The sequence below is a fragment of the Gopherus evgoodei genome, chromosome 18, assembly GCF_007399415.2.
Source record: "Gopherus evgoodei ecotype Sinaloan lineage chromosome 18, rGopEvg1_v1.p, whole genome shotgun sequence".
Taxonomy (NCBI): domain Eukaryota; kingdom Metazoa; phylum Chordata; order Testudines; family Testudinidae; genus Gopherus; species Gopherus evgoodei.
In genome coordinates, this window is record NC_044339.1 from 21,681,022 (window position 1) to 21,706,233 (window position 25,212).

At 39.4% G+C, this 25,212-nt stretch overlaps 1 protein-coding gene across 9 annotated transcripts in view; it reads left to right on the forward strand.

Moving 5' to 3' along the window:
• CAMTA1 (calmodulin binding transcription activator 1) overlaps positions 1-25,212 on the forward strand; it is an 865,798-nt gene that overhangs the window by 23,302 nt on the left and 817,284 nt on the right. For all 9 annotated transcript variants that reach the window (XM_030537782.1, XM_030537785.1, XM_030537786.1 and 6 more), the window contains exon 2: positions 17,335-17,453. In XM_030537782.1, coding sequence (XP_030393642.1) covers positions 17,335-17,453 — 119 coding nt within the window. The remainder of the gene's footprint in view (positions 1-17,334; positions 17,454-25,212) is intronic.

Here is a 25,212-nt window from a genome sequence, read left to right on the forward strand (position 1 = left end):
GCCCTTCAAAAGCAGGTCAGGGACTCTCATTTGGCTTGTAAACATCTGATAATTTTTGAACCACCCAATTCACCACCTCCTACTTCAGAACCTCCAGGCTGCTATGAAAATGAGAGTTTGAAGGACTCTTCTGTTTTACCCCTTCTCCAGACTCATGGCTAGTGAGGGGGGTGTGTGTATGTATACTACTTTGTTTTTTTGGCTGTGGTATTTACCCATACTCTTACCCACTCTCTCAAAGCCTCCTCCAGTGAACAATGCTGTTGACTTCTCTGCTGCTGCTCATAACCTTCCCAAGCAAGCAGCCTAATTAAACTGATCTGATTGTTGTGAATTTCACTGCTTCACCAGGTTCTGAGCAGAAATTCTGTAAACTGGCCAAATTTGGTTAGTTTTGGCTTTACCACGGCATAGGAAAACTGAGCAGCAGCAGAGATACTGGAACAGTTTATCTGCAGACTTAAGAAGGCAGTGTTACATCAGTTACACTCGTTCATGTTTGGAACATTATCTTTGCAATCAGAAGGACTACAGATTTCATTCTTTAAAAATAAAAGCTTAGTTTCTGGAGATCCTAATGGTTTTCACCCTGGAAAGCTTCCTACTTGTCCGGGGTGATTTAGCAAGTAGACCTTTTAAGCCTGTATGTTGGTGTGCAGGGTTATCAGTTATATTTATTAGCAGTACATATTCTGCAAAAGTTAAAAATAAGTAAAATAGCTTTTAAAAAAAGCAAGTTTAAATATATGAACTTATTATGCCTTTTTATATGATTATATCTTTTTACCTTGCAAAATACTAATACTGTGAAATATCTTGATGTTAGGTGGTTAGGTTATCTGCAATAGTTTGCAGATAGTTTGCTCAGAAAAGGTAACCTTGGTGTTAGAGGCCAGTTTGCTTTTTATAAGGGGCTATTTCTTTGATGGATGTGGTTTAAATATAGAAAGTGTTGTATCAACATGGCATCCAACATATGTATGCAGTCAAATAAACCCTTTTTTCCCATCTTTTATAAATAGTGTGTTTCTTTTCTGTTCACCAGCCCTTCAGTGTTTTAAGGGCAGACACAGTTATTACAGCAGTTATTCAGCTCTGCACCTTTTTTATTTTTGTGATTATGTTTAAGAACCTGTCACCTGTTTCAAATTTAAACAATAACCTTATGGTTCAAGGAGCTAAACATAAAGCTGATAAGTGCTGTTTTACTTGTATTATTTGATACCAAGTTACTGATCAAATTAGTTACCATGGAAATTTAGCAGTTTGAAACAATTATACTGAGTTTTCAGAAATAACCGCATATAGCGTTAGATATTAATATAATCAATATGATAGATTTGTGTCCAATAATTTTGTTTTGATTTATCTCAGGACTTCACAATTGGAAGAATGTAGATAGATTTGTTTGGGCTTAAGGAAGTCTTCATATCTATAGGGAATTCACAGATTTGAGTCTAAACTAATCCAAATTATTAAAATTTGGATAAATTATATAATAATATAATAATAATAATAATAATATGGAGATATACCTATCACATAGAACTGGAAGGGACCCTGAAAAATCATTGAGTTCAGCCCCCTGCCTTCACTAGCAGGACTAAGTACTGATTTTGCCCCAGATCCCTAAGTGGCCCCCCCTCAAGGATTGCTATCCCTCCCCCTACTGAGCTCTCTCTCCCCATTTACTGTGATTAAATGAAGTAATGTTGTAAAAATTCTCACTCTTTTTATAGTCAGTTTTTGGAAAATCAATGTCAAATGCTCAAAGATTCAGTTTTTAAGGTGAGCTTATTTTTTAAGGATGGGTCTTCAGAAGATTCTGAAGGATTTAGAACCACACATCCAACTGAGCATCAATGGGTTTTGTGCTCCTAAATACTGTAGGAAATCCTCTGAAAATCCCTGAATGTTACAGTGGTTCCAACACATAAAAACATTAACAGACATATGGGTTATTTTTCTTGTGAAGAAATATAAAATATTAATTTTTCAAGTAGGTGGGATAGCTCAGTAGTTTGAGCATTGGCCTGCTAAACCCAGGGTTGTGAGTTCAGTTCTTGAGGGGACCACCTAGGGATCTGGGGCAAAATCAGTACTTGGCCCTGCTAGTGAAGGAAGGGGGCTGAATTCGATGACCTTTCAGGGTCCCTTCCAGTTCTATGAGATAGATATATTTTCATATATTAATTAATATGTAGTCAACTGCTAATTACTTCAAACAGCAATGGTTAGATTTACCTTCACATATACCTAAGTACTATTACACTGATGGAAACTTCTGCAAGAATCGCTTTCTAGATAAATAAGGTTATCTCTTTATTTCAGTTTTATTCTAAAGACACCCATCCAAAAATCTGGATGCTCTTTACATACATTTTAAATACACAAATATGGTGATTAAATTTGACTGCAATGTTCAATTTTTGATATATGTTAAACAGCTTATTTGCAAAATTTTCCCTCCTTTTGCCTTCATACTGAGGTCCAGTTTCGAAACTGATCTTCTTTAAATTATATTTATTACTAGTTGAAAATTAAGTTTATAAAACATATATTTGTGAGTTTTATAGGCTTATTCTGTTTGTTTTTGTATAGTATAGAACTGTAGGCAATTCAGGAGTTGATCAACATGTATCCACCCGTTCTTGTATTCTGAAATTACACGTTGCACTGCAAACTCTGGCAGTTAAATTGTCTAGAGTTCCATATCCACTTTCTGGATCACAGACAATTTAAGAACCAGTAAAAAAGATGTGTTGGGAGGACAGGGGGGTAGTAGGAGAGAGGCTTATTGTGGTTTGCTCTTGTGTGCTTTAAAGTTTTATGATCCATGTTACCTCCCTTGAGAGGATGAAGTGCAAGGAGCATGAATGAGCCCATAAAATTGCAAAGGGTTTCTGGTGTATAATTAATACAGAACTTTCTATGAACTTCATATTAGTTTCACTTGGGCTTTTTTCTCACTAACAAATTTTTTTTGAACAAAGATAGTTTATAGAATTCAAATGTGCTGATTTTCTTATTGAATCATAACAAGAACTTGTAGGCTGTTTTATTATAATATATTTTCTTAGTTTTCTATAGAGGCTTTGTGTCTTAGGTTTTTGAGCAGTGGCCAGGTCTATACTAGGAGGCAAAAAAACTTTGTCAGTATAACTGCATCTAATACTGGGAGGGTTGGCTGGTGTAAAAAAATCATATCCTTGACTGGAAAAAATATGAAGCTAGTACGAACACTTATGCTGTATGGGGCAAAATTGTCTGGTGAAGCTTAACCCTCACTCTGGGAATTCTCTCTGTGCCATGAACTCTGAATTTGGGCTGATGATCACTTACTTGTGTCTCATTTCCTAATCTGTAAAAAAGGGGATATATGCTTACTTCATATTGGTGGTGTTTTGCTCGAGTTAACATTTCTGAAGTATTTTGAAGATGTAAAGCAGTATAGAAGTGTTGAATGTATCAGTAGCAATTTCATATTTAATAAATTGTCTGGTATTTGTTTTAAATTAGAACAGCAAAAAAATCTTGTTAGAAAGTTTGCAATGCCAAGATATGATTGTAAATGAATGAAAAATATTTGCCTGAGCAGTTAATCACTACTCTTCACTATGATTTCCTCAAATGAATATTAATCCATGATGAGTCTGACACCTTTTAATAACAGTACTATTCTGTGTTGCTGCCATTAAAAGTTGTTATGCAATTTAAAATAGTACTTTATGACTAAAAGTATTTTACATATCTTACTTTATTCAGGTGCAACAGAGGTGCATGCTTTGGTGCTACCTTTTAGCTAGCTATCAGCACTAGAATCCTGGTGGTGCAATGCTCCTGAGAAACTAGGTGTGATAACACTGAATGCTAGCAGCAGCAACCTGAGACCCAGTGATCCATGGGATAGCCCCCAACAGCAAGGGCTGATCTTGGGGTGTGCTTCGTAAGTCTTCATATAGCTCTATTAAGGGTGGAGAAAATAGCAGCTCCTCCAAATATCTTTGTATACAGGGTGGGGGACCAGCAGAAAATGAAGGGGGGTTACCTCAGGATGAGACGCAGAGATAAAGTTCTTGACACCTTAAATGACTGCTTTTTGAAGCAGCTGGTCCTGGAACCCAGAAGAGGAGAGACAATTCTTGATTTAATCCTAAGTGGAGCACAAGATCTGGTCCAAGAAGTGATTATAGCTGGATCGCTTGGTAATCCATAATATAATTAAATTTAACATCTCTGTGGCAGGGAAAACACCACAGCAGCCAAACACTTGTAGCATTTAATTTCAGAAAGGGGGACTACACAAAAATGAGGAGGTTAATTAAACAGAAATAAAAAGGTACAGCGAAAGTGAAATCCCTGTAAGCTGCATGGAAACTTTTTAAAAACACCATAATAGTGGCTTAACTTAAATGTATACCCCAAATTAAAAAACAGAGAACCAAAAAAGTACCACTGTGGCTAAACAACAAAATAAAAGAAGCAGTGAGAGACAAAAAAGCATCCTTTAAAAAGTGGAAGTTAAATCCTAGTGAGGAAAATAGGAGCATAAACTCTGGCAAATGGCATGTAAAAATATCATTAGGAAGGCTAAAAAAGAATTTGAAGAATAGCCAAAGACTTTAAAAGTAATAGCAATTTTTTTTTTAAGTACATCAGAAGTGGGAAGCCTACTAAACATCCAGTGCAGCCCCTGGAAGATCGAGATGCTAAAGTACTTTATGCAGGGGACTGGACTCAATGACCTCTCGAGGTCCCTTCTAGTCCTAGAATCTATTAATCTATAAAGGAGTGCTCAAGGACGATAAGGCCATTGCAGAGAAATGAAATTAATTATTTGCATCAGTTTTCACGGCTGAGGATGTGAGGAAATTCCAAACCTGAGCCATTTTTTTTAGGTGACAAATCAGGATCTATCCCAGCTTGAGGTGTCATTGAGGTTTTAGAACAAATTGATAAACTAAACAGTAATAAGTCACCAGGACCGAATGGTTTTCACCCAAGAATTGTGAAGAAACTCAAATGTGAAATTGCAGAACTACTAACTGTAGTGTGTAACCTATCATTTAAATCAGCTTCTGTACCAAATAACTGGAGGATAGCTAATGTGATTCCAATTTTTAAAAAGGGCTCCAGAGGTGATCCTGACAGTTACAGGCCAGTAAGCCTGATGTCAGTACCACGTAAAATGGTTGAAACTATAGTAAAGAACAAAATTGTCAGACACATAGATGAACATAATTTGTTGGGGAAAAGTCAACAGTCAGTTGCACACATACAAAATGGGAAATGACTGCCTAATGGGAGTACTGTGGAAAGGGATCTGGGGGTCATAGTGGACCACAAGCTAAATATGAGTCAACAGTATAATGCTATTGAAAAAAAAAAAGTGAACATCATTCTAGGATGTATTAGCAGGAGTGTTGCACACAAGACACAAGAAGTAATTCTTCTGCTCTATTCTGTGCTGATTAGGCCTCAGCTGGAGTATTGTGTCCAGTTTTGGGTGCCACATTTCAGGAAAGATGTGGAGAAATTGGAGAAAGTCCAGAGAAGAGCAACAAAAATTATTAAAGGCCTAGAAAACATGACCTATCAGGAAAGATTGGAAAAAAATGGGTTTCTTTAGTTTAGAAATGAGAAGACTGAGCGGGGGCATGATAGTTTTCAACTATGTAAAAAGTTGTTACAAGGAGGAGGGAGAAAAATTGTTCTTCTTGATAGGACAGGACAAGAAGCAATGGGCTTAAATTGCAGCAAGGGAGGTTTAGGTTGGACATTAGGAAAAGCTTCCTAACCTTCAGGGTAGTTAAGCACTGGAATAAATTGCCTAGGGAGTTTGTGGAATCTCCATCATTGGAGTTTAAGAGCAGGTTAGACAAACACCTGCCAGGGATGATCTAGATTAGTTTTTCTCAAACTTTTGTACTGGTAACTCCTTTCACATAGCAAGCCTCTGAGTCCCCTTACACATTAAAAACACTTCTAAATATATTTAATACTATTATAAATGCTGGAGGCAAAGCAGGGTTTGGGATGGAGGCTGACAGCTCGTGACACCCCCCCCATGTAATAACCTCATGACCCCTTGAGAGGTCCCGACCCCCAATTTGAGACCCCCTGGCCTAGATAATACTTAGTCCTGCCATGGGTGCAGGGGACTGGACTAGATGACCTCTCAAGGTCCCTTCCAGTTCTATGATTCTGTGGTTTTTGTAAAGGGAAATCATGCCTCACCATTCTACTAGAGGGTCAACAAGCATGTGGACAAGGGGGATCCAGTGAATATAGTGTACTTAGATTTTCAGAAAGCCTTTGACAAGGTCCCTCACAAAAGGCTCTTAAGCAGGGTTTCTCAAATTAGGAGTTGGCACCTCTCAGGGGGTCGCAACGGTATTATATGGGGGGGTCACGAGCTGTCAGCCCTCCACTCCAAGCCCCGCTTTGCCTCCAGCATTTATAATGGTGTTAAATATGTAAAAAAGTGTTTTTAATTTATGGGGGGGGGCTTGTACTCAGAGGCTTGCCATGTGAAAGTGAACACCAGTACAGAAGTTAAAGAACCACTGCTCTCAAGCAAAGTTAGCTGTCATGGGATAAGAGGGAAGGTCCTCTCATGAATTGGTAACTGGTTAAAAGATAGAAAACGAAGGGTAAGAATGGAGAGAGATAAATAGTGGTATCCCCAGGAGTCTGTACTGGGACCAGTCCTATTCAACATATTCATAAATGATCTGGAAAAAGGGGTAAACAGTGAGGTGACAACATTTGCAGATGATAAAAAACTACGTAAGATAGCTAAGTTCCAGGCAGACTGCGAAGATCTACAAAAGGATCTTACAAAACTCAGTGACTGGCCAACAAAATGGCAGATGAAATTCAATACTGATAAATGTAAAGTAATGCACATTGGAAAACATAATCCCAATTATACATATAAAATGATGGGGGTCTAAATTAGCTGTTACCACTCAAGAAAGAGATCTTGGAGTCATTGTAGATAGTTCTCTGAAAACATCCACGCAATGTGCAACGGCAGCAGTTAAAGCGAACAGAGAGTTGGAAATCATTAAGAAAGGGATTGATAATAAGGCAGAAAATATATTGCCTCTATATAAATCCATGTTATACCTACATCTTGAATACTGTGTGCAGATGTGGTTGCCCCATCTCAGAAAAGATAGATTGGACTTGGGAAAAAGTTCAGAAAAGGGCAACAAAAATGATTAAGGGTATGGAATGGCTGCCTTATGAGGAGAGATTAATAAAACTGGGACTTCTCAGCTTGGAAAAGAGATGACTAAGGGCGAATATGATATCTGTCTATAAAATCATGGTGTGGAGAAAGTAAATAAGGAAGTGTTATTTACTCCTTCTCATAACACAAACTAGGGGTCACCAAATGAAATTACTAGGCAGTGTTAAAACAAACAAAAGGAAGTATTTTTTCACACAATGCACACACAGTCAGCCTGTGGAATCCTTGCCAGAGGATGTTGTGAAGACCAAGACTAACAGGTTTCAGAAAAGAACTAAATAAGTTCATGGAGGATAGGTCCATCAATGGCCATTAGCCAAGATGAGCAGGGATGGTGTCCCTAGCCTCTCTTGCCAGAAGCTGGGAATGGGCAATAGGGGATGGATCACTTGATTACCTGTTCTGTTTATTCCCTCTGAGGTATCTGGATTGGCCACTCGCAGAAGACAGGATACTGGGCTAGATGGACCTTTTGTCTGACCAAGTATGGTCGTTCTTATATACTTATTTTCTTAATATGGTGCTTTGTTGCTGTCACAGTGTGCTTATGAACCTCAGCGTTATGAACACCAGAGGTATGAACTGAGCATTTGGAACCAGAAGTATGTAATCAGGTAGCCACCCACCCACACACACACACCCACACACACACAGACAGAGACAGAGACACCGTACAGTATTGTGTTAAATGTAAACTACTAAAAAAATTAAGAAAAAGTTTAGATTTTTTTTTGGCAAGGCAAGGAAATTGTTTGCTTGTTTTGTTTAAATTAAGATGGTTAAAAGCAGCATTTTTTTCTCCATAGTTAAGTTTCAAAGCTGTGTTAAGTCAATGTTCCTTCCTATGGACAAAGTAACATGTTTTCTGCTTTCATGCATTTCACAAATTGAACTGCCTAGCTGTGACAGCATTAGCTAATTTGCAACTGCATGGTTGTAACACAGTATTAGAAAGAGGACATTGTCCATTTGAAATAAAACCAAATTTTGTTGCTGCAGCAAGTAATCAGATTGTTTTTTTTTTTTTTTTACTTCAAAATGTACTTTGGGCTAGAAAATATGTGACTTACCTTTATGTCAAAAATAACTCTTTGAATTACTTGGTCTGTAGCTGAAAGGCCTTGTCCCAAACTCTCCCCTTTCCAGTCCCCTCTTCTCAGAGCACTAACAAGGCAGAGTTCTTAGGCATAGTTTAACGTGTATATTTGGACAGGGGGCACCTCCAGTCAAGCCAATGGGGCTGTGCATGGGGGCAAATTCTGTGCTGGTCCACAGGGGCGCCATTTCAGATTTTGGGGAGGAGGATCTTTAACTATGATTCCAAGGGCTACTTAGGCAACTGAAAACTATTTTTTTTTTTAAGATAACTTAGAAATTATCTGACTGGAGCATTGTATCTAATTCCCATATCGAGAAAGAAAATTAAATAAATACTAGACTCACTCAGCTCTAATACTAACATGATCTGATACCTTGTGACAAGTCACTTAAGGGACACTGGTTAGGTTTAAAATTGTAATGTATATTCTTTCTCAGATACACTTACTAAAATCAGAATGGACTATCATGATCATCTAGTCTGACACCTGCACGTTGCAGACCACAGAATCTCACCCACTCACTCGTGGTAAACCCCTAATCTTTGGCTGAGTTACTAAAGTCCTCAAATCATGGTTTAAAGACTTCAAGTTACAGAGAATTCACCATTTACACTAGTTTAAACCTGCAAGTGACCCATTGCCTCATGCTGCAGAGGATGTGAAAAACCACCAGGGTCTCTGCCAATCTGACCTGGGGGAAAATTCTTTCCTGACTACTCATATGGTGATCAGTTAGACTCTGCGGCCATGTCTACATCTAAAATTTTGCAGCGCTGGTTGTTACAGCTGTATTAGTACAGCTGTATAGGGCCAGCGCTGCAGAGTGGCCACACTTACAGCAACCAGCGCTGCAAGTGGTGTTAGATGTGGCCACACTGCAGCGCTGTTGGGCGGCTTCAAGGGGGGTTCGGCGAACGCGAGAGCAAACCGGGAAAGGAGACCAGCTTCGCCGCGGTTTGCTCTCGCGTTCCCCGAACCCCTCTGCAAACCGCAGGGAAGGAGACCTGCTTGCTCGGGGGTTCGGGGAACGAGAGAGCAAACCGGGAAAGGAGACCAGCTTCGCTGCGGTTTGCTCTCGCGTTCCCCGAACTCCCCCTGCAAACCGCAGGGAAGGAGACCTGCTTGCTCGGGGGTTCGGGGAACGAGAGAGCAAACCGGGAAAGGAGACCAGCTTCGCTGCGGTTTGCTCTCGCGTTCCCCGAACTCCCCCTGCAAACCGCAGGGAAGGAGACCTGCTTGCTCGGGGGTTCGGGGAACGCGAGAGCAAACCGGGAAAGGAGACCAGCTTCGCTGCGGTTTGCTCTCGCGTTCCCCGAACCACCCTGCAAACCGCAGGGAAGGAGACCTGCTTGCTCGGGGGTTCGGGGAACGAGATAGCAAACCGGGAAAGGAGACCAGCTTCGCCGCGGTTTGCTCTCGCGTTCCCCGAACCTCCCTGCAAACCGCAGGGAAGGAGACCTGCTTGTTCGGGGAACGCGAGAGCAAACCAGGGAAGGAGACCAGCTTCGCCGCGGTTTGCTCTCGCGTTCCCCGAACCACTCTGCAAACCGCAGGGAAGGAGACCTGCTTGTTCGGGGAACGCGAGAGCAAACCGGGAAAGGAGACCAGCTTCGCCGCGGTTTGCTCTCGCGTTCCCGGAACCACCCAGCAAACCTCAGGGAAGGAGACCTGCTTGCTCGGGGTTCGGGGAACGCGAGAGCAAGCCGGGGAAGGAGACCAGCTTGATTACCAGAGGCTTCCTAAGGTATGCTGGGATACCTGCTTATCCCACGGAGGTCAAGAAAAGCGCTGGTAAGTGTCTATACTTGATTACCAGCGCTGGATCACCAGCGCTGGATCCTCTACACCCGAGACAAAACGGGAGTACGGCCAGCGCTGCAAACAGGGAGTTGCAGCGCTGGTGGTGCCCTGCAGATGTGTACACCTCCTAAGTTGCAGCGCTGTAACTCCCTCACCAGCGCTGCAACTTTCTGATGTAGACAAAGCCTGAGAATGTGGGTAAGATCCACCAGTCACTCAGCTAATTCTCAGCATTTCCTGTTCTTTCCTGCCAGACCCGACTCTATTTTTCTTGGGCTTCTCTGCAACAGTGTTTTTCCCCAATCAGTTCTTAGTTCTTTACTTCCCATTTTATACTCTTAAATTGCTGTGGTTTTGTACGCATTTGTTTAATTTACTAATTGTTAGTAGAGTTTCAGATTTTACATAGATTTTTTTCCTAGTAAGACATTTCACTCTTAAAATGCTCATTTGTGCTGAAAAAGACAACTGCATGTATTCAAACAAAAGTGATAAGCAGTTGCCTGTGCTGATTTTGCCACCAATATCACCTTCTGATATACATTGAACTTTTACAAGTCATGAAAGCTGAAATGCTTCAAGTAGGGGATATACTTCTCAGGATTTGCAGATTGAAGTCAAGTGATTTAGGAGCACAAGTCCCATTAGGTCCTTTTGAAAATCCCAAGCGTATGTACCTAAATGTGAGTTTAGGAAACCTAACTTAAAGCTCCCATTTTTTGAGAATTTTGGCCTATGTATATTTTTAAAACAAGTGACTGACTTTGTTAGTGTATTGTCAATGCTGAAGAAATTTTGTTTTGAAGTGACAAATATTTTATATCACTAAGTTTGTAGCACAGATACAATTTTTGTTCCTGATACTGCAAACGTTTATGCACGTATTTAACTTCAAGTACATGAGTAGTCCCACTGAAGTTAATGGGACTATTCCTGTAGGTAAAATTACATACCTTCTTAAGCATTTATAGGTTCAAGGCCTTAATTTTCATTACTTGTGCATGTGACTTTGATTATTGTTTGTCAGTTAGTATCTCAAGGGGTGAATATACCCCATAGAATTTAGAGGGAGATTATCACAAGGAAAAGCTTTTTTTTTTTTTTTTCTTTTCTTTTGCTATTATCATAGTAGGTTCATGATCTGGTAGGGCAAGTTTTCCATTGTATTTATGGGATAACAAACCACTTTAACCTTACTGTAGGAGCTTACTCTGTGTGGCACAGAATGCCTTTTGCCATCAATTTCATGTTAACTTCGTCACAGTTCTTGTCAAAGTTGAATGGGTGAGATTTCTATTATCAATTAGATACAAAGAATTTTTTCATTATGTGGCATCTGCTAGGCTTAGAACTGCTGTCTAGCTTCTGCTACTGTGAGGCATCTTTACTTGATGGCTTAAAGTGTTTCTTTAGATCACAGGATAATAAATACTAAGGTAATAGGAGTGGGAATGCTAAAAGGTGAACTCATTTACCAAGTGAATATTGAGCTTAGGAGGAGATGAGGAAGCATGTATGTATCATTAAAGTAACACACTATTTATCGTTAGCTTCAGTGTCATTTGGTCAAATTTACCATTCAACATGGTTAAATCTGTTTTGGAGGTCATCAACTCTGAATGTCATCTCATGCAACAGTATTATTATTTGGATGGCTGGACCATTTTTAGGCCCTACCCTGAGATGGATTTTTCATTAGTAGTCAGTGTGGTAAAGCAGGATGGCAGCTACTTCTTCCACGCTGCTGATTACTTTGAACTGGTCTGGCTGAGTGGTTTTAAGGTTGACTGTAGCCATTTTTGGAGTTGTGAATGTGTACCTAATTATTAGTTATTCTTAAACTTTATTTTGGTTTACAGTGTGCTTATCAGATTTCCCAGTGCATGTGCAATATTCAAAAAAGCAATTTTAGAGTCTGGCTTATCAAATAGATTCTAACTTTCTCTCTTACCCCATTACTGAAAAGGAGAATTAACTTTAGACCCTTTCTAATATTCCCTCAAACAAAACCATGTGAAAATAAGCTCTGCAGTGTGCCTGTAGAGTCAAGGGTCCTGGTCTGAATGTGCCCTGTCAACAAGATGCCTTTTAATTTAAATCTGGGGGGTGCATAGTTGGTGGGCCCCATCTGATCTCCATTCACAGAGTATAATAGGAAGAGAAACACTTCATTTTAAAGTATGTGGATTTGAAGTGTTAGGATCTGAGGTCTATCAAGTATTTGTACCTAGTTGTTGCATAGGTTCAAAGCATCAAGTTGAATTAGTACCCTGCCAAACTTTGCCCCTCTCAGGGCTTGTCTACATCAGAAAGTTGCAGCGCTGGTGAGGGAGTTACAGCGCTGCAACTTTGAAGGTGTACACATCTGCAGGGCATCACCAGCGCTGCAACTCCCTGTTTGCAGCGCTGGCCGTACTCCCGTTTTGTCTCGGGTGTAGAGGATCCAGCGCTGGTGATCCAGCGCTGGTAATCCAATGTAAACACTTACCAGCGCTTTTCTTGACCTCCGTGGAAGGAGGAAGCCTCTGGTAATCAAGCTGGTCTCCTTCCCCAGCTTGCTCTCGCGTTCCCGGAACCCCTAGCAAGCAGGTCTCCTTCCCTGCGGTTTGCAGGGGGGTTCGGGAACGTGAGAGCAAACCGGGAAAGGAGACCAGCTTCGCCGCGGTTTGCTCTCGCGTTCCCCGAGCAAGCAGGTCTCCTTCCCTGCGGTTTGCAGGGGGGTTCGGGAATGCGAGAGCAAACCGCGGTGAAGCTGGTCTCCTTCCCCGGTTTGCTCTCGCGTTCCCTGAACCCCGAGCAAGCAGGTCTCCTTCCCTGTGGTTTGCAGAGGGGTTCGGGAATGCGAGAGCAAACCGGGGCGAAGCTGGTCTCCTTCCCCGGTTTGCTCTCGCGTTCCCCGAACCCCGAGCAAGCAGGTCTCCTTCCCTGCGGTTTGCAGAGGGGTTCGGGAATGCGAGAGCAAACCACGGCGAAGCTGGTCTCCTTCCCCGGTTTGCTCTCTCGTTCCCCGAACCCCGAGCAAGCAGGTCTCCTTCCCTGCGGTTTGCAGAGGAGTTCGGGGAACGCGAGAGCAAACCGCGGCGAAGCTGGTCTCCTTTCCCGGTTTGCTCTCGCGTTCCTCGAACCCCCCCTTGAAGCCGCCCAACAGCGCTGCAGTGTGGCCACATCTAACACCGCTTGCAGCGCTGGTTGCTGTAAGTGTGGCCACTCTGCAGCGCTGGCCCTATACAGCTGTACTAATACAGCTGTAACAACCAGCGCTGCAAAATTTTAGATGTAGACATGGCCTCAGATCGCTATTTGCAGAAGTCAGTTTCACCAGAAACTTTTTTCAGTCTTGAGAGAGTGGTTGTTCATCAAGGAAAACTTCAAGTATTTAAAGATTTTATTCTCTCATTTTATGCTTTGTAGGTTCTTAATAATTCCAATAGTTTTGGCTATATCCTTTTCCAAGTGAATTTGTACAGAAAACTGCATTAAATAAGATCTCAGAAGACATAGGACATACTGGATCCTGGAATAATATCAGACTGGGAAAATTCTTTCCTGTTTTGGCTTTGACGTTACAGCATGAACCAGTACCATCCAATTTCTTGTAGAAAAGAGCAAAATCGAAAGTGAAACCAATATTCATGCTAAGAGTTGCACTCAGATATGTTACCCTGAAAGGGCCATAAGAGCTGCTGTGTTACTCTGGAGATCAGCAGCTTATGTACATGGTTGCTAATTGCATGAATACAACCCATTAGAGTAGACATTTATTGTGGAGTTTATCATGAGACCTAATTAAAATCAAAAGATTCAGTGTATCTAGTTTGCTCTCTCAGTTGCACTTTGTCCTGATTGCAGGCCTAGTTGCACACTATTTCTTTTTTGCTCTCTCTGACTGCACCCTCTCAGGTATCTGGCCTTATGCCTTCAGCTTTCTGAGAGCTGGAATTTCTCAGTTTTCCCACTCTTGCCTTGGCCCCAGTACACTAGCTTCAGTACACTGTCTATTGACTGTGCTAACTCAGCAGGGCCAACTGGGTTTGATACCTGCAGTTCTTCCCTTTGCGAGTCTATGACCAGTATTAAGTATAATGGCCAGATGGTAGGGATGCCAACCCTCCAGGATTGGCCTGGAGTCTCCTGGGATTGGCATCGATCTTCCAGCAACTATTGAAATCAATCTGGGAGTATATTTAAATAGGATATTTAGAGAGAATGGCATTACGTTATCACGGGGGGGGGGAGGGAAGGGGAGGAGGGGAAATCTCCTGGAATAGCTTCAATCAGCATTGGCAGCCCTACCAGACAGCCTTGCATCAAAGAATTGTTTAATCTTAACAATAGGAATATAGCATAGTTTTAAAATCCTTTTCTCTATCTATCTATGTGCATGTCTCTTACCTAAAGCTCTACCATCCGGTGATGATCTAATTTGAGAGACACTAGTGGGTCCTGGATGTCAATCTAAACAGTTTCCTGACAGCAATTAATCTCCCTCTGGAAAAGAGTGTCTTTTTATCCAGTCTGAGTTCTTTTGTTGTTCTCAGTTCCCAGCGCTGCCCTGTGTGGCAAAATAGGTTTTGCACCTTGACTGGAGTCATGAGGTAGAATCCGCTCAGGCATTGTCTTTTAACTACTCTAAATTGTTTGCTGGGGATTTGCATAGCTTGAGTCATTTCCCCCTTCCTGCTTGTTTTCCCAAAAGTCCTGTTGATTTAACCCACTATAGTTATGTAGTAAATAGTAACCTGGCCAACATGCAGTAGTCATAAACTATTACAGAGCAGCTCATGTCTGTCACACGCATCACTGCATATCGTATAAAATAATCTGCTGTGCTTGCATGAGCAGTTGATCTAACAGGATGCAGATTGTTGTACTTCACATAAGAGAGCACAATCAAGCCTTAAAATCCTTGGGATATTCAGCTAGTAGCTTGCACCCAGGTTCTGCTTTCCAAAGTGATTTTTAAAATGCTCCTAATCTTGTATTTCTCATTTTACTTGTTATTCGGTTACTGTAGCTATATATTACTATACAGTAGGTTCTCAGCCATGTGTGTGTGTGTGTGTAACTTTCTATTGGTGGGGAGGTCCAGTTAGTTGGCCCATATTTGGGTGAGTGATGTTGCAACACCATGTGTCAGTTCACAGTACTGCTCATGGGATCACAATGCTACAACAAACATGCAGGTTAGTGTCTGAGGACCTCCTGGAGGAAGTGAGTCTCGGAGTGGTGGGGATTACTTACGCTGCCCTTGTGCATCTTTTCAGCTATTGTGTGGGGGTGGCCTCCCGGGTTAAAAACATACAAAAATGTTGAGTGGGTGTGTGACTGAAAAATAATTGAGGACCTCTATAAACACTTTGAAAATGACTTCCGGCATCATGTTGACTTCTATGTTATGAAAATAAAATGGACTGATATTTGAAACACAAATCTTTAGTATTTTATAAATATGGTCAATTTTTCAGACCCCACATACTTATGAGCCAAAGGCTGTTAGGAAGTTGATGTTGGTTTAAAAGGTACATAGAGTATATAAAAACATACAGAAATATATAAAATGATACATATTTTGACTATTCTCACCCTGTACAACATCTAGAAGAGAAGTGGTTGGGGTGTGATAGAACTAACAAAACTTGTGCCTGTTATTGTCCAGAGCACTTGACGGATGCTGTATCCTGCTCCTCTGTTAGTCTCAAACTTAGACAATCTAAAGACAGGCTCTTGCTTTGTGTATACAGTGTGCAGCACAAATGAGTTTGGATCTTTACTGGAGCCTTTAGAGGCTATTGCAAACAGATAATCATGAAAATCTTAATAGTACTGGGATTTCTACTAGAGTGTTGCCATGAATTCTGCTAATAAATTTGAAGACCCAACCCTTGTGGTTACTGGAGAAAAGTTAATTTTTGTCTCCCCATCACCCCTTTTCCCATTCTGCAGTCACTTGACTAATGCATGGGGCAAGACTTTCCATGACTCTACCCCAGTGCTAGCCCTCTGGGTACTCTGAGACCAGGCCTACACTAGAATCACAACATCAGCTGCGCTGCTGTAGTGTGTCTGGTGAAGAGACAATCTGCTGACGGGAGCAGGTCTCCTGCTGAAGTAGCACCAATGTGGACAAGTGCATAGATTGCTGTAACCTGCATCGCTTGGGGTGGGGGGAGGGGGAGGAGGTATCTTTTTCACATCCCTGAGTAATGTAAGTTAGATCAACTTAAGCAGTAGTATAGACCTGTCTTAAGGAACTGTGTGTGCTTTCCCAAGTGGCTGAAGAATAAAACTGACCTGATTGTGGTCAGATGATCTACTTCTCACAGAGATTTCAATAGTTAGTGGAAGTTGACGATTGAGTTTTTACTCTGCTGCAGCTTGGCAAAGTTGTTTCAGTAGCTGAAGAGATACTGGGAATGTCTGCAGATTTAAAGGCCAGGTATATACTAGAAGAGGTTTGCAGGAAAACCAAACTGGCAAATCCTCCCAGTGTAGATGCAGTTTATACTGGCAAAAAAGTGCTTTTTCCAGTGTAGCTTATATAACTTCCCTTAGTGAAATAATCTGTACCAGCAAACATGCAGTGTAGTTGTAGCCACGTCAGTCCCAGGATATTAGAAAGACAGTGTTTGAGATAGCAACAGAGAGTTGTATGGCACCTTATAGACTAACAGATGTATTGGAATATAAGCTTTTGTGGGTGAATACCCACTTCGTCAGACACGTGTTGAGATAATATCTTTCATTGGACCAACTTATGTTGGTGAAAGAGACAAGCTTTCAAGCTCTGCATCTTGTTTCTCTCGCTATACCAGCAAAAGCAGTTTTTTGCTGCTATAAAAATGTTGCCAGAAATGATACCCCAAGCAGCATTACTGTATTGCCACAATTCTAATGGATACCAGGCCTTAGAAAGCTGGCATTGCTTCAGTTTATATTCAGTTGGCATTCAGAAGGTTACCTTTTGTGATCATAAGGGATAGATATTTGATGTTTTTAAAATGAAATCTTAAATTCTCCCAAAGTTTATTGATTTTCCTACTGCCACTTGCCATGGAAAACTACCTGCTCCTCAGTGGCAAGTAGGCGAGTGGATTTTTCAGATCTTGTTAATTTGATTTTACTGTAACAATTTCCCCCCTCATGTTACATACATCATATGTATTCTTTTCCTTCTAGACGATCATGGGAACAGCAATGGCAGTCATGTAAAAATCTTTTTACCGAAGAAGCTGCTTGAATGTCTACCAAAATGTTCAAGTTTACCAAAAGAGAGGCACCGCTGGAACACTAATGAGGTAGCTAATTTTTTTTCTTTTAATAGCACTTTTCTTGGTGCTTATTGGCTGTTTTTCTTGTTCAAGAAAACTCAGGAAATATTGTAGGTGAAATTGTTAATATGGAAACCTGTGACCTTAGGTATCTAACAGAAGCTGACTTACTTTCTGAGAAGCTTGTGTTATTTAATGAGCCTTGAACTGTGCTTGTTTCAAAAAGAGAGAATGAGCATGCTGACTAATTTGGTAGGAGTCTGTTCTGTTTGTATACATTGCAGTATTTCTCAAAGGCGTGGTTAAATTCTACATGTGTCTGATTTAAATGTTCTTACTGTTATCAGGACTTAATGAAGATATGGCTTTGGTACTGTACTAAACGGTATTGTTTTGAAAATGTGAAATTACTGTTAAAATGGATAATGATAGACTTCCTAGCAGTAAAGCAATACTTATTCCTCCTTGCAAAATGAATTTGAGACTTAGCTAGCTTAGCAACTACTGAGAAACCCTTGTTAAGAGCAGTGGATGCAACTAATAAAGTGTTTCAGACCTGCAGTCCAGTTCTAAAAAGAAAGCAGGAGGTGATTCTCTGGCTGTGCCTGTGTAACTCTTATCAGAGGGGTAAGCCATGTTAGTCTGGATCTGTAAAAGCAGCAAAGAATCCTGTGGCACCTTATAGACTAACAGACGTTTTAAAGCATGAGCTTTCGTGGGTGAATACCCACTTCATCAGATGCATCTGACGAAGTGGGTGTTCACCCACGAAAGCTCATGCTCCAAAACGTCTGTTAGTCTATAAGGTGCCACAGGATTCTTTGCTGTGTAACTCTTATTAATCATAACAGGATTTTTGTGGTTGTTGTCAAGACAAGAAATGGACTCATTCCATTAATATTCAGTTGTTTAGGGGTACAAATTAAAACTTAAAATGCAGTCTGTGTGTAAACCATGACCTGTTGAGTCTCTTAGGCAGTAAGGGTGCAAGTTATATCTTAGTACCCTCAATATAATATTAGATATGAATTGGTTATTCACATAATACCTGTCATATTTATGGGAAGTCATTTTATAAGAAGTAGCAAGTTGTGGGGGAAAAAAATATTTTAGTGGATACCATAATTAAAATTTTTCTATCACTGTAATCAATTATTTGTATCAGACTTCAGAAGGTTTTAACTGAAAATGTACCGACAGAATGTACATGACAGCAGGTGGTCACTCAAGCACAAAAACAAAAATCTTAATTTGTAAAAATCTGTTTAGCAAAGTTGCTAACATTTATCACTTTTTGTCTCAAATCTAAATTTGATCTTGTAAATTGTAATTTACAAAATATTGTAATGAGATTAATTAGGTCAGAGTTTTTTTATTTTTTAAATGCCATCAAAAATTAAAAAATTTCTAGAGCAGTGCTCAGTATCATGCTTACATATGTGTTGTCTCACATGAATTTGGCTGTAATTTTGCAACTTAGTAACGAGATTTTTCTTTTTTAATTGACTTTCTTCTGTGATAGCATTTATATTTGCAACAAAGCATGAATTAGTAGCAATTCCTATGGTTTTAACAGAAGCTGGTTTTAGAGAAATATTTAGGCAGTACAACTCTTAATATGGCCGAAACAATAGAGCAGTATTTTATCTTGAACGAGCTTGGTGATTTCAGACACTTCTCTGGATGACAAAGCCATTAAAAAGTGTAAACTTTGTCTTTTTGTGTCGTGTCATTCATACAAGAATATCACAAAAATCTTCACATAATGCTGTCATTTGTGCACATAAATTGTAAACTTTAATTATATCTCATGCAGATAGCATCTATGGTTATAGGAATCCTGGGTAAAATTACACAGTAGTCAAGTTTGAGGGGGAAATGATTGAATATGGGGTGAACTATAAGGTGTGTGGAATATGATTTGTCTTTCTGGTGCTCTCGAGGTGTAATAGGCTAGGAGAAGAGATTGAGAGTATCGTCTGAATGTGGGGTATGTGTCAGTCAGTGTTGGAGCTGTGTTTAATTCTTTTAATAGTACTTGTGGTATAATTGATGCAAGTATGTCTTAAACTATTTGCCAATAAAATTAATTTTAGCTGCAATTACTGTAAGTGATTATGATAATCTTCTCAGCACTACATTGTCTGTGGAGAATCAGTTTAGCTTAGTCTTTTGAATGTGGACCTTGACACTGTCATCTGTACCTTTTTGTTACTTCTGAAAAGTTATTACCGCATACCATCACAAGTGATGTAACAATGAGATTCACTAGCAGCAGTCAAGGGACTAATTGTGGCATTGGATTAAGGCTCGTGGTTTCCATTAATTTCACTGTATATTGTACTGCTTTCAATTTATCTGTGAATGTAAATGGTTGACCTTTATGGGTGGTCATAGTGGCCTGGCCTGTATACCAAGAGAAGAGAATCTTCTGCCTAGATTAAGTTTAGCAGCATTAAATTTTCTTCAGCAGAACACAATCTTAAATATTGGTGTAGATGCACAAAATTATATACTAAGAATAATAAAATCAGTAGGATATGAAAACAATGAAAGTGGGGATCATGTCCCTTTTTCCATGACTGTGGTTCTTATTCTGAATTAAATAAACTTTGACATTATTGTATTTCTTGTTTAAGATTAACTGATTCTGTCACCAAACCTTAATTCCATATCATTGTATAAAATTGAGAGAGCATTGTGAATTGACAAGTACTTGGCACAACCAAAGATTCCTTTAGTCTGTTGTAGATTATCTTCTCCTGACTCTGTAACTGTATTTTTTGTACTGTTGCAAAACTACTTTGGGGATATTTAACTTAATTTTAAAGAGCGAAACACAGTTTCTCAGCTATTTAATGTTCAGTACATAGACAAACGTTTTTTTTTTAAACTGGGGTTTTGCAAAAAATGCAATAAACGGGTAGAGAAGTGGGGCATTTAAAAATGCTTAAAATTTTTTATTGAGATTTGATTTCAGATGATTCAGTTTTAACTAAAATGATGGAAATATTTTTGCTTATCAAAATCTCATCTATTTTTAAATCAACTTCATGGTGTTGTTATATTTCATAGTGAAGAAAGTGTTCCTTGTAAATTCTGTTTTTTACTAGAAATTGTGAAATCATCAGTTTAGCCAACCCATTTAATTATGGTTTTACATTTTTGAGATACTGAGACACTGTATATACATTGCTGTTTGGGATGGTGAAAGTGGGATTTCATATGAATTCTCAGTTAAGCCCAACGTAGCTATTTTTTAGAAAATGATTGAAACTGGATTTGAATAACAGTGTTTTTGACTATTAATATTTGTGAAGTAGAATTTCTGTTCCTCTTGTTTTTACTATACAAAGAGGCAATGTTTTCCCCTTCAAACTGATGTTTTTGTAGATGTGCTTGTTGTGTAAAGAGAGTTCCTCCACAATTAAAACTGAAGCTATTTTCCCATTATAAGACCAATTTTTTTAATACAATAAAATCCTGAAACGTCACACATTGTTATCCTTCGATAACTTTTTTGAGAAGTCTGGAAGAAATCAGAAAAGGAGGTTTAACGTTGTGATGCTCTGAAATTTTACCTAAAGTTCTGTTTCGGAGTATATTCATTTCCAAAATGGTTGGCCTAGAAACTCCTCCTCTTTCCACAGGGACATCAGCACTCAAGAGATGCTCCTGGGACTATGGATTGAAATAACTCTGAGCACCAGTTCTCACACCAGCTCAGGGCAGTTTTCTGAATTGTTGTTATGGTTATCACATTTGTCAGTGTGACACTGCACCCCATGAGGCTTTGTATATGTGAGATAACTGGAATATATGTTATGCTGCATATGCCATGTAACATCTCTCTGCAAAGGTTATGATCTACTGAATATATTCATCCTATTTATACGCATGTGTCATTTTTGTACTCAAAGTTATGAATATTGGCTTTATACTTGTTTAATTTTAAATAACCTCAGTGAAGCAGTTGGTCAGCTTCCTGAGAAAAGACTGTTCTCAGTAAGTGCCCAGTCAAGAAGCCCTTGAGCCAACAATGGACTTGGAGACGCCAGTCCACATCTGAGCTTTCCCAGGAATGTTGTTTGGCTGATAAGGAACTCAGTCATGCATGGACATGTGACTTGCCTATGTGACTCCAATACTCCATTTGGTAGCTGGATTCTACATGGGGGAGGGAGGGGTGTCCACTCACGAGAGTCTATTTAAATCCCTGGGAAATCCCTCCATTTTGTCTTCAGCTGGCTCAAGAGAGAGCCTCTCCACCCCAAATATTTCAGATGGCTCAGAGGACTTTTAAGGTGACACCATTTGAAAGAATAGATTTTTGTTTCCTTGATAGCTAGATAGATGTAGTGATGATACTTAACACCATTTTTCTTCATCAACATACTCAATTCAGAATTCTTTTGCTGTTCTTTTAATGCATTAATCAATTTAGAATGGATATGAATTAGTGTAAACTTAAACTGTGGTTATATTTTGAGCATTTATTTATGTATAGAAAGTGAGAGAGAATTATTGAGCCCTTAAAACCGGGTAATCTGGGAGAGAATATCTTCAGAGTGCACCAAAAGTATTCTGGTATTTTTATAATGTTTGAAAAGCATAGAGGCAACTTTTGTGGTTTTTTTGGCCTCTAAGTTACCAAAAATGGTTGCCTGTTTAAATTGTGGGTTTTTTGGGATGAAGACCATTTTGCTCTGTTTCTAATTTGAGATTCCTAGGGCACTTCCTGACCCTGAAAAATAAGAGTACTCGTGACCACCTATTCCACATAACCAGCTGTTAAAGCCAAAATCCTGTGAATGCTGCTCCAGTGTTTGATTCGTCAGCTTTCAGCTGCTTATTTTGTAGGTCTTTCTGGATTTAGTGTCTTGTGTTTTGTAATATTTTGTTATATTAGTCAAATTGCCTGTTGCTACATAATTTGCCAAGAGATTTTAAATGCTTTTAAGCTACATTTTCTAGTGCACAATAAATATATAGGAAAATCCATAAAAAAGTTGTTTGGGGAATTGGGAGAAAAAAGAAAGCCCTGATTAATATGCATCAGATAAAACACAGATCTAACGTAGACTTGGTATTTGTAATGTCTGTGTTTTAATAAACAAAAATACATGTAGGCCAGCTCTCACTGAACCTTAGCTATAACCACAATGCTACATATAACTACTTTCAGAGTTAGGTACTAGTCAAGATGAGTGGGAGCGACCGAATCTATCCCATTGTAACTTAAAATTCATCATAATCTTGGGGTAGGCAGTATTCTTAAATGGGATTTAGTCAAGATGTTGAAACACTGACAAAACAACAGTATGCTTCAGATATGAGGTATTTTTTACCATCTTTGATATAACTCAATTATGCCTTTTAACTAAAACTTAATGAAAAGTATGAAGTAGCTCAGATTGTTCCTTGTTATGTGTAGTTTGTTGAAACAGCAAGTTGGCTAGTGTTATAAAACCTTTTACATAGTTGTACAACAGCCAGTACTTACAGGACTGGAGTATTTTGACTACACAAACTAAATCAGCTCTGTAATCTCCTGAGAACAATGAGAATATTTATTTGACTAATTGCTTACTGCCTATGCAGTAAAGGCATGTAAAATGGCATTTGACAACGTCCAAGATATATTAAGGATAACTTAACATTGTATTCAGTATAGTCTTACGGTTTTTAAAGTTTAGTTTATCATGTAAAGTTAGGACTGCCACACGATTACAAAAATTAATCATGAGATTAAAAAAAAATTGAATTGACGATTTAATCGCACTAAACAATAATAAATTGCCCTTTAAATATTTTTGGATATTTTCTACATTTTCAAATATATTGATTTGAATTACAACACAGAATATAAAGTGTACAGTGCTCACTTTATATTTTTGATTACAAATATTTGCACTGTAAAAAAGATAAACAAAAGGAATAGTATTTTTCAGTTCCCCACATACAAGTACTGTAGTGTAATCTTTGTCATAAAAGTGCAATTTACAAATGCAGAAATTATTCTTTTACATAACTGCATTAAAAAATAAAGCAGTGTAAAACTTCAGAATTTACAAGCCCATGCAGTCCTCTTCTTGTTCAGCCAGTTGGTAAGACAAACAAGTTGGTTTACATTCACAGGAGATAATGCTGCCCCTTTCTTATTTAGAGTGTCACCTGAAAGTGAGAACAGGCATTTGAATGGAACCAGCATTGCAAGGTATTCTATTGTTTAACGGCGCAATTAAAACTGCGATTAATCGTGATTAAATTTTTTAATTGAGTTAATTTGTTTGAGTTAATTGCTTGAGTTAACTGCATTAATTGACAGCCCTGTGTAAAGTATTCCAAACTCTAACTTCTTATTGAATCAAGTAATCTACTGAGGTCCACTGTAGCCTTACGAGGAAGAAGTGGCTTCTAAAATATCAGTACCCAGGAGTGCTGTGCCTCTTGGCATGTAGAGTGTCTTCCTGTCTCTTCCTAGCAGAGCTCCTTAGGTTGACAGAAGCTGGGGATACCTGCTGTTAATCACAGAAACAGCTCTCTTGAAGCTGTCTTTGGAGTTGAATGCACCACAGAGAGAGTTATCTTCTTCAAGAGACGTCAGCCATAGACTGGCCATGTGTTCAAGAAACAGTGATATTTACAAGTACATATGTGCATCTTTCTTCAAGTAATACCAAAGACACTGTGCTATAAACTCTTGAATTTTTTGAATGCCAAACCAATTTGACTGTAAAGAATACTAATTTTCCCCCATAGAAATAGATTCCCCCAATTTCCTAACAAAATCCAGCAGTACCTCTCATATTTAACCTTTTCCTTCCTGCATGGTAAAGAACGTCACCTTATGTCACGTCTTTTCATCCCAGTGTTCAGGTGCTTCATGAATTACCACAACTCTGAAGATAATCTGGAGAAAGGGGTAAAAAGTGAGGTGGCAAAGTTTGCAGATGATATTAAACTGTTCAAGATAGTTAGGACCAAAGCAGATTGTGAAGAACTTCACTTAGCTTTGTGAGATCTTTTCGATTAGGCAACAGTACTTCCCAACATTGTGTCACGTAACTTTAATCTTCACAGTTATGTTCAAACATGTTAATTTTCTAGTGAAGCCAAGCCAATTGAAAGAGGAGATTCAAAACAGAATCCCAGTATACCTTGGGACTGGGAAAGAGACAAGAAATGCGATGCAGTTTCTGAGAAGGGAAAGACTGAAGGAAAGAACTCCTGCTGCTGGAGAGTGGGGGTGGGGGGTGGGGAAAGAATGGGCGGGGGGGGGGGGCAAACTGTATTTTGGCGCCTTCCGCTTAACAAGTCAGAATGGCGGGGAGGGGGAGCAGTATGTCACTACACTTCAATATCAAAACAATCCTCTAGACATCTTTGTCTAATAATAAAGGGACCATATTACCAATGTAAGCTGTGTCTATTTACTAGAGAACTGCATAAAACACTACTGTAGTAAATGCTGAAAAAAATCTCCAAAAATCTGTATGCATGTATGATAGAGCATTGAAGTAAGAAAAAATAAGCATTTCCCCCCACCCCCTGCTTTGCACCTGTGAGCTAGGCTTCAACTAAGAAGTCTTCAAAGGGAATTATCCTGCATGTTAATTGAAGAAAGTTAATTACAATCCCAATTTTTTTTTTATTTTTGGAGGCAAAGCTGAAGATGCTTTTAAAGATAACTCTAGTTAGCATTTTGCTGTTTTCCATGGCAAACTGCATTGCAAGAATCTGAGTCTGAATGACATTATTTATTGAGGGGAGTCTGGCTAGTTTT